The 10,347-nt window shown below is 41.1% G+C and overlaps 1 protein-coding gene across 1 annotated transcript in view; it reads left to right on the top strand.

Annotated features, from left to right (window-relative positions):
* The window catches only part of COL4A4 (collagen type IV alpha 4 chain), a 79,886-nt gene extending 72,904 nt beyond the window's left edge, over window positions 1-6,982 (top strand). The window contains exons 47-48 of the mRNA XM_037406130.1: window positions 908-1,194; window positions 1,800-6,982. Of these exons, the coding sequence (XP_037262027.1) occupies window positions 908-1,194; window positions 1,800-2,063 (551 nt within the window). The 3' untranslated portion in view covers window positions 2,064-6,982. The remainder of the gene's footprint in view (window positions 1-907; window positions 1,195-1,799) is intronic.
* The last annotated feature ends 3,365 nt before the right edge of the window (window positions 6,983-10,347 follow it).

Raw genomic sequence — 10,347 nt, 5'->3', positions numbered from 1 at the left:
GTTTCCTGTGACTAGGGTCTTCTTTTTTGCAGGCATTTTCCTTACTCAGGCTATTCCAGACCCTTTATTAGTACTGGAATGGAGTATTATCAGTGATAAACAAAACCGACTTCTATATAGAAGTGTTACGTGTCTTTAAGGCAGGCATTAGGGTTTTGGGGTGTTACAGAAATAATAAATCACACAAAGTTCAAGGCAGAACATATATGCAGTGATTATTATTGTTAACTAAATAGGTCATCATGAAACTGTTCTAAATTCAGTTCTGGAAGAACAACTTCACCTCTGAAGTATGCTGAAGTATGCACTAGGTACTTCTTAATTCCCACTGATGTCTGCCTGATGAGAATTTTGCAGGATTGGCTCTGCAAAATCCCTCAATCCTTTTATTTCACTTTGAGAGTCTGTGAAACCTTTCTGGAAGGCAGCAGAACAGCTGCTGAGATTTTGGCTTAACACACTGGTAGCAATGGCTTGTCATACTTTACAAAAATTTTCTATTTATCAGCTTTGGCATTTGTTTTCTTACTGCTCCTAATGAGTTTGTAAATAGCTAATCTCCTTTTAAACCAGCCACCACCTCTTGCCTAATTTATTTTTCAGCGTTGGCAAAGCTAAGAAATTTGTTATCATAACTGTTTCCCATGGAGACAAACTACATCATGTTTAAATACTGGACTGTGACACAGTTAAACATTATTGGTCAAAGGAAGATACTTACTGGTAAAAAAAAGTTTCTGTTTTCAATTAACTAGTCATTTTGGTAAAGAGCCTGGGAGGTTTAAGATCTGTGAATTATGTAACTACTGTCAAGACACATAGTTTTGCAGTAACATTGCCCAGAATAGTATTTTCAATTTACCTAGAAAGAAGTGGAGTAATTTTCATCCCTTGTTATTATTTTCAGGTCTGGCAGGATCTTGCCTTCCTGTGTTTAACACCATGCCATTTGCTTACTGTAATATCAACCAAGTTTGTTACTACGCCAGTCGAAACGATAAGTCTTACTGGTTGTCAAGTGCAGCTCCTTTACCAATGACGCCTCTCTCTGAAGAGGAAATACAGCCCTACATAAGCAGGTGTGCGGTATGCGAGGCCCCAGCCCAAGCAGTAGCAATTCACAGCCAAGATCAGTCAATTCCTCCCTGCCCGGTCAACTGGAGGAGTCTCTGGATAGGATATTCTTTTTTGATGGTAAGAGTCTTTGCATACGGTCATATATGTAAAAGTTTCTTCCATACAGCTTTTGTGTTCAAAGATTTTTAGCTCTGAAAACTAAAACTATCCAACGTCTAGCAAACATTAAAAAGGAAAATTCACAAAAAGAAACGAGGGTTACTTCCAAACTGGGGAACCTGGCTGTAGCTATATACACTAAAGCCATAGCCTTAAGCTACACACTTCTTAAAATTACAGAGATTTTGCTTATATTTCTTTAATAAACAATGGGATTTTCACGTATGAAGACACACTTTTCAGAATTAGAGGTCCAGGTCTTTTTAAAGCCACCCTCTAATTACATTTGTAGCAGTTTAGTAACAGCATCGTTTAGAATCAACCCAGATTTACTCTTTTCTTAGTTTGATAAATACCAGAAAAATAAGTGAGCTGGCTCTAGACTTTTGAGATTAACTCATTACAAAAGAAATTAAGATTTTCTCCAGCAAGGGAAGCTTACTCCAACTTAAGATCACCAAAAATAGTACCGTTAAAAGAAAATAAAGTCAGAAAAAGACAGATTAACATGATTTACCTATTTTTCATGCACACTTATCAGGTTCTTTCATTGCTCTTTCCAGCACACTGGATCTGGTGATCAGGGTGGTGGACAGTCCCTTATGTCACCTGGAAGTTGCCTAGAAGACTTCAGATCAGCACCATTCATTGAATGCCAGGGTCAGCGGGGAACATGTCAATTTTTTGCTAACGAATACAGTTTCTGGCTAACAACTGTGATGCCCGAGTTGCAGTTTGCATCAGCCCCCCTGTCAGGAACTCTTAAAGAAGGACAAGAGCAGAGGAAAAAAATCAGTAGATGCCAGGTATGCCTGAAGCATGGCTAACAAGCGAAACAAAAGTGAACAGCTAGAGCGAGACTTGCATAAAGATGAACAATATGCTAAAGGTTTAAACAGTGTTTAATAATATTTGTAGTATGAAAGTGTGCAGCACTGTTTGTTTGAACAGAAATGCAAGGCTGAAAGATGAAGGACGTGTTGAGCCTCATCCACCCATGCACACACATCTACAAGTAGCAAAACCCACCGTAAATGATGTAATACCAAGAAATTAAACTGTCACATCGGAGTCCACTGCCATAAAATACAGGTAACAAGGGGAGTCTGGAGGGTAGAGTCAAGCCGGGAATACCAAGGAAATCAGACCTATTGTGCAAGACAATGGATGTCCTGTTAGAAATGGCATTTACAGCAGGAAGAGCATGTGCATGTATATGGCATATTACAAATATTTATCCTTACAGATACAGATGTGCAAACATACAAATGTCTTAAAGCCCTATAGCTGAATTTCCCAAGCTAAAGAAACTTGCACATGCTGTTTCTGAGGGAAGGGGAAAATGTAATTGTAAAAAACCCTCATAATAAGAACAAGGGAGAAGAAAGTCTTTTACCATTGCAGTACTGAAAACAGACTGCAAATAAACTGTTAATTGGGCTTTCATAAGCAACAAAAAGTTGCAAATCTGTTTAACGGTAGGTTATGTAAGAAAATAAAATTAGCTGAGATAACGCATCCTTAAGAAGCTGTATTTATATTTGCAATTAATTTCTAAGAGCAGTTAAATTATTAAACTCCCAATCCAAGTGGCTGAAGAAACAAAGCAGTTTCTAATGTTAATTGGAAAGAAACAGTAGCATGGTGATAAAATGGGTGAACTTACCCGAGTGATGAATAGAAGTGGTGCTAGGACAACTGTCTAAACCTGAAGCCAATACATTTTGTTAATTTTTGCTTCTCTATTTGTGAATACACCACCAACAAAAAGAACAGTCACCTTTAAGATCCTTATGGAATCATAGCTCTAGAGATGCTTTGTATTTTTTAAAGCATTGACTGTTACAATGTTTATAAGCTAACACACTAATCACCTTTTGAAAAAGTTCACATCTATACCTTCTTCATTCAGCTATAAATCCAAAACTATTAAATGTGTATTTGAATCATGATGGAACTACTGAAAACACAGATGGCACATGGGGAATTTATCATGTGCAGAAGGGCCACAAATGCTCTTTTTACCACTTAAATAAGCTATGTTTTACTAGAACGGAATAAAATGTTTTTTCCAGCACTTTTCATTTCAGTTTGTGTTCACTAAGAGAGGTGCCCCCAGCAAAAGGATTTTCAAGGAAACAGAACCACGTCCAAGAGTCCTAATTCAAAGCAAACTCCTTCTGAAGCCATCACAAGTACAACAGGCTGATCTGCTGGTTTCAAGTTGGATACACAAACTCAAAGAGCAGGAAAGACAGACATTCCAGTCCCAGCCAGAGGAAAATAAAATAGTCAGAGGATAAGTCCATTCAAGTGTAAATACATCAGACTGTGTAACCTCATTCTGACAAAACCAGGCAAACCTCTCTCATCTGCTGTGCTTACATGGAGGTCAACTCACTCCCCTGCTCTTCCACCTGGGGCAGGGTCAGGAGCCCTCCTGGGGCATGTCCCAGTCCCCACCTCTCTCAGGGAACGTTTCCCTCTTGGTCCCAGTGGCCTGCTGGGACAGGGCACACCTCTCAGTTCACTCCCCAGTGATCCCAGCTGCATGCGTCAGATCTGGCACACCACACAGTCTTTTGAGGAGGGACTAATCCCTGCTGTTGAACTGTATGAAAGAATTTAATCCCCTCCTGCTTCAGACAGCGTCCCACATGCAGGCAAGGCTGGCTTTCCAGTGTGCAGTAGAAGCCAACATCTTGACTCCGCAAGGTGCCGAGTAGCTTCAGAGCTTACCGCTGTGAGAACAAAGCTGCACGTAGAGGAGCACCATGGCCGAGTCACCTGTTCGGTAAGGTGTGCAAACTGTGTTTCCTGAAAGGCCACAGCTAGAACCACACTGGGCTAGTAACTTCAGCTTATGTTCACAGTAGCAGATAAATGTCCCACTTCCTCACGGGATTTAGGTAATTCCACATTAAGGTCTCATTTATGAGCTTTTCCTGACAGTACCTACCAGCTCCTCCCTTACTCATTTGCAGCCTCTTCTCGGGTTAGAAACTCTCTGGAGAGCTGCAGTCCCTTTCCTGGAAGCATTTGCAGTGGGGCTTGTGGTACTAACTACACTTTAGTAAACAATAAAGAAAACTTTATACACTGTGTTATTGCAAACTTTATCATAGACAAGATGGAATAAAATGGGATTTTGGAATTGGATCTGTGTTCACCTAACTTAAAACAAGTACAGAGAAAAATCTTAAAAGCATCGGAGAAAATCAACAAAAAAAGACCCAATAATCTAAACAAGCAATTCCATGGCATTTTATCTGCTCATTTGATTTAAAAACACTGTGTGAACCAGTCATGTTTTTCTCTTATTTTAACGAAGTTTTTGCACCTGTGCCAGTTACATTGTACTACGTTCTGTAAGAACATACTATATAATGCATTTTTAGGCTACCACTGATAGTTTAAATATTTAATAGGTGTCTAAATTCCCGTTTCATGCTTAGCTGATTCTGTAAGGCATTTGTCAGCAATATTGTACTAATTGAAAATGAAATTGCAGATAAATTGCTTAATATTACAAAGTAAGACAGACCCAAGTATAAAGCAGCATATGCTTTAATTCTGCAATCATTTGCCCAGTGACTATAAGCAGAAAAATAATTGGTAAACTATTCATAGGAAACCTAATTATGAAATTTTATGTGAAAAGGGACAGCTGAAGCTGTTCATGAGTAAAAACACTCCTAAAGGCAACGACCTTCTGCTAGTCCTTATAGTCCAGATCACCCTTACTGCTGCATTCAAGAGCTTTGGATCTCGTGTAGGCCCAGTACAGAAGCGAGTATTATCTTGAACAGCCGGCAGGGTATTAATAGCAACACTGAAAATTCTGCTGGCTGTGCTTGAAGGTCATTGGGATTAGAGCTGTTTGGGGTGAACTGCCCCAGCATTCAATTCAGAACCTGTGATTTACAACGAGGAGACTTGCTCGCCCATCACCCTTGCAAACCACGGCATCTGTATGGCTTGGAAGCAGGGAAGATGCCTGGCTCTAACTCACGGCAAATCCTCAGGGCAGCGTTCAGGCCCTTCCCTCTCCGTCACATCCCTCCGCATCAGGATTTCCAGAACATAACGTTGTCTCTCAAAAGGGAGAGAATAAAGCACAACTGGAAATGGGTATCGCTCATTTTGTCACAATGGTGCTATGTTGTAAAAATGGTACTTTTCATGTGTATTTTGAAATTATTTCTGTACAGTAGAATTTCTGAATTTCAGGTCCACAGTTCACATGCTAAAAGCCACCATCAGAATGAGGTAACAGAGAAGGTGTTTAGCTGGGGCCAGTATGCAGATCCAAACTGCAACTTCCTACAACAGCAGCCACCTGCCGAGGGCCAGGCCAGTGTCCGGGGTCCCCTGCCTGCCCCCGGGGTGCCCTGCCTGCCATGTGCCCTCAGCAGCGATGTCACCTGCCGGGCAGCTGCTGAACGCCTGTGACAAGCTGGCCCCAGCTGGCAGCCAAGCACCTACCCAGCTGCTTCCCCCCACGCCCCAAGCAGGACAGGGAAGAAAATTGGAGGAGAAAGAACAAGAAAACCAGAGTGTCAAAACATTGGCACAGGAATTGCTTACCAAGTACTGTTGTGGGCTAAACTGACTCAGCTCAGAGAATTTAACTTAATGTACTGCCAGTTAGCATAAATATTTAATTACTGATTCAGGTTTTGGGAAACAAGTTGACAACACCTGAAAACACCTTTCCTCCCGCTTTCCCAGGCTCAGCTTCACTCCAGACTCCTCTCTGCCCCCTTGTTATCTCTGCAGGTTTTACTCGGTCCCTTTGGTGAGGCAAGAGGTGGCACAAAGCTTCGGGGGCAGGATGGGGGAGCGGGGTACAAAGCGCTTTCTTCTGCACCTTCCTTCTCACTCTTTTCCTGTGCTGTGACCTTGGTCCTCCAAAGGCTGCAGTCCTTTTGGGAGGACCTGCTCTGCACGGGTCCTCCAAGGGCTCCAGTCCTTCAGGGGCGTGCCTGTTCTGCCACGGAGCACCTCCGCCTCCTCCTGACCTTGGATTTCTCAGAGCAGAAAACTGCTTAAAGACTCATTCCCAGAATTGCATTATTATGTGCAACAAGTTTAAGCAAAACTGTTCCAGGAATTCTTCCAGGGTAAACTCTTAACCAAACAGCTCTTTCCTACTTTGGCTGGTTCATAAGCACCAGAGAAAAGCAAAAAAAGTATCAAAACAAGTTCAAAAACATAGAATTCCTATAGTCCATACATGTTTTGCCTGTGTTTAAGGCAAGTGAAATAAGCCTTTCATCCATCAACACAAGCTGCTGTTTTCTTGTTTGAGTAAGTTTCCTCTAAGTTTCACAGCACACTTGAGGAAAAACTAAGTTTGATCTGCATGATGCCTTCTGCTCCTGGTGCACAGCTGAAGACTGCCAGCCTGCAATGACCGTGCAAGCTCTCCAGCACAGCCTGCAGGATCACAACATCAACCCTCATCAATTCGTTAAGTATCACCATGATCGGAACTCAAGAAACAAACCACATCCACCTAGGGAATTTTTTCGTGTCGTTCCACATGGACCACTGTAAATAACACCACTTTTACACCAAGAGCCCCGACTGAAGCCTGGCCGTTTCAGGTCTTACGAGCAATCCTTAAATAACTTTTGATTTCATTCAGTATGCCATACATTGTGAAAGGCTGCAAAGATGAGGATTCCTGTTCTAATGCTTTACACACATTATAACTGGGCAAGAAAGAAAAAAAAAAAAAAAAGCCACAAACAAAAACCATTCAAGGCCACGGGGAAGATTTGTAAAGGGGAACAGCTGTTTGCAAGGAGGACTGCTCCAAAGCCAGCTGTGAAGAGGAGCTGTCTGCCCACTTCAACCAGCTGGAAAACGAGCCAGGTGGAGGAAAAACCATCATCAGCATTCAAACAGATACCGCACCACATTCATACTTAACAGCTTTCCCCTTTTCTAGTCACTTCATCCAGATGTTCCAGAAGGTACTGGAAGTTCAATTAGAGGAGGTGTTTTAGAAGTGAAAAATAAAAACAACTCCACATTTATCATTCTGGAATGAATGTATTAAACAAACATGGTTCCTCCATGTAACGCAGCCAGCCTTCAGCATCCAATACCACCGCACAGCAAATCTCACCTTGTGCTTGACCACACAGTGGTCAACTGCTTCTCAAAAGATGACAGGCTTCAGCTATGTGGTATCTGAAATTTCACAGATTTCAATGTTTTCCACAGATTCACCGAAGCAGAAATGCAAAACGCAGCACAAAATTCTACCCAATTTCTAAAGAAACATACGTAGTGAAGTACCACACTAATGAACTCTCCTATTGAAAGTCAGCTGCCAAACAGAGAACATGCACGTGCGTTGCCCCCGTGCACTCTATAGAAAGATTTGGAATGAAGCACTCAAGCCTCAAACTGACGCCGTGTTCAGCTTGGTAAAACAAAGCTTCAGTACACAGAAAAGCGATACCTTTTTCAGAATTGAGTTTTCCATGCAGTGATTACTAACACCACTCCTACTGTAGACAGATGCTCCCTCTTACACGATTTACCATGATGAAGACAGGGGTGTTTTCATTAAAGCAGAGATTAAACTTTCTCAGAGGCAGAAAACAATTCTGATGGGAATTGAAGAGATTAGAAACAGCTACTCTGAGGCAGTTGCAGCTGTAGTTGGTTAGATTCTGCATTCTGTATTTTAAAAGCTCTAAAGCAAATTAGTACTTCCAAAAGTTTTCATTTTATTGTGCTTAAGCATTTAAGATGCACGTAAAAAGTGAAATACGTACAATAAACGGTACCAATGTTACAGAACTTCATCACACACAGATAGGTTGTACCTCTGCGTATATAATGTATATGCTTCCTGATGGTGATGTGCAGAAACTGAGATTTTAAGCACCCTTCCTAAAGAAGGGCCTTGCAAATTAAATGCATCAGTGATCATTTACCCTCCGTCCTGCTCATTTCACTCACATAATAAAGTTCAAGCCCACATTTCTGTAAGCTAACCACTCATTCTGGATTTCGGGTCTCTAGATACACATAACAGTGAAAAGGGAATGAATAATGTATTTTTAATACAACCAGAAGTCCCAGCTCTAAACAGCAACAAAACAATTATCTTGATTCCTCCAACAAACACACTGCAACATACAGACACCTGGAACACCCCTGGCCCCGTACAGGAAAAGGGGCGTTCACAGAAACACACACCTAAGCGCTGTTCTGCACACTAAAGCCTTCCAGAATCAAGGCTGCTCGGACCTAAGCTCTGTTTTTTCAAAATGCTGGATAAAATGTAAGTGGGAGGTTTGACCCTTGCACACCAGATACTGTAAAGCTTTTATCAGAAGTTGCTGAATGACATTTTGTACTAATGTAAATGAAAAATCTTACCAAAATCAGTTGTTACATTACTAATGTTATAGCTGAGTTTAGCTCTTTAAGAGCAACGTGACCCACCTGTTAACTGGGCAAAAGAACACACGCTAGCCTTCTCAGATGTAGAACTGCGTTCATATATACTTAGTTTAGAATTAATTCTTTAAAGTCAGCAAACTGGTCATTCCTGTACATCAATATTGTACAGATTCAGGAGCAGTTCGTTAACTTCTTAGATGGGTACGAAAGATAGGGATTCACGGAAGCAGCCCACCCACCAACAGGTCTTAAACGATCCCTGTAAGGAATGGTTTGGTGAAGGATCTAACTTAAAAATCCAACATTTTCCACTAAGGTAAGAACATTTACTGTTTACCTGGTCAACAGCCCTAAGGAGGTGTTCCTTTAACCTGCTCCAAAAAGATTAAAGAAGGAAATTCCAGAATATCCCTACCTGTTAGAAAAGTTCACTATTTGCATTTAGAAATCCTTTGCTTGTTTGCTGCAGATTAGGCCAGTGTCCTCATGGCACTGGACAAAAGAGACGACCTTACCACCGTTCTGCGGCAGCAGATTCCCATCACATATATACTCGATCTTCTCTTTCACTAACCCGGCTGCTTTACCGTTCCGAGCGTGCCATATGGACAGAACTACCCGGACCGTCTTACATTTGTATGGCTGGCTGTCTGCACTTTTCACAGCTCCTGAAAGAGTAAACGGGTATCAGTATTTATTACAAGAGTTAGACCCTTTAGAAAGCAGAATATTCTTTTAGGAAGAGTCTGCAACCAGAAACTACAAATTATTAATATTTCCTTGCCCTCTGAAATCTGGTAACAAGTAAGAAATCACCAATTTATTTTTTATATATGTAGGACACAATTAGAAGCTTATAATAAAACCATAAAATTACTCTGTCCTTCATGCCCAATCCTTGAAGAAGCCACAGCACCAAGAGCAGGATCTGTTGGCTGTCTGTTTTGTTGAATGCTTGAGCATTCAGTCTTAAAAATCATTACAATTCACCGGTCAGAAGTGAAAATTAACTGCAGCCCCCATTCCCATCACACGGCAACAGAAGAGGCAGCTGTACCAAAACTGTTTCCCAAGCCATTCATTCAAGTTGCACTCAGATTTGCTGCAAAATCTTCAGACAGTGTGTATCTGTTCAGTTCCACGCTCTGGATACAAGCACCAGGTTTATAACAATATATACACTTCGCATATATGGGTATCGTATTTAAAGAGAGCAATGGGTAACAAAAGAAAGCTACTTTTGTCCTGCAGGCGTTTGCAGTTATTACAGAGGAGAAAAGGCAAGTCATTTTGCCATCATTTGGTCAGGATAACTATCTTGAACTAACAATGCTCACGGATGCTTTGCTCTATCACCTGCAACTTAAGCTCCTTTTTATATATATATATATATAAATAAAAACTAAGACATCTGCCACAGACTGTCGATGCAAAGACCTCTATCAGGTATGCTCTCTTGCCTCTTTTCTCCTTTTTTAGGGTAAGAGCTATGAAAACTGGGATTTTCTTCAGCTCAGTTGAAACAGTCTCCTAGCAAGGTCTGTTTTAATAAAGAATTTCCCTCTCTACCCAGACACATTTTCATTCCATGAACATATATATATCACTGATTTAATGAATCTGTATTTTTTCCTTATCTGCATGTATGTGATATGAACAAATTATATCTGATGATAAGAGTTA

The sequence above is a fragment of the Falco rusticolus genome, chromosome 13, assembly GCF_015220075.1.
Source record: "Falco rusticolus isolate bFalRus1 chromosome 13, bFalRus1.pri, whole genome shotgun sequence".
Classification (NCBI taxonomy): Eukaryota; Metazoa; Chordata; class Aves; order Falconiformes; family Falconidae; genus Falco; species Falco rusticolus.
This window is presented reverse-complemented; position numbering and strand designations above follow the sequence as displayed.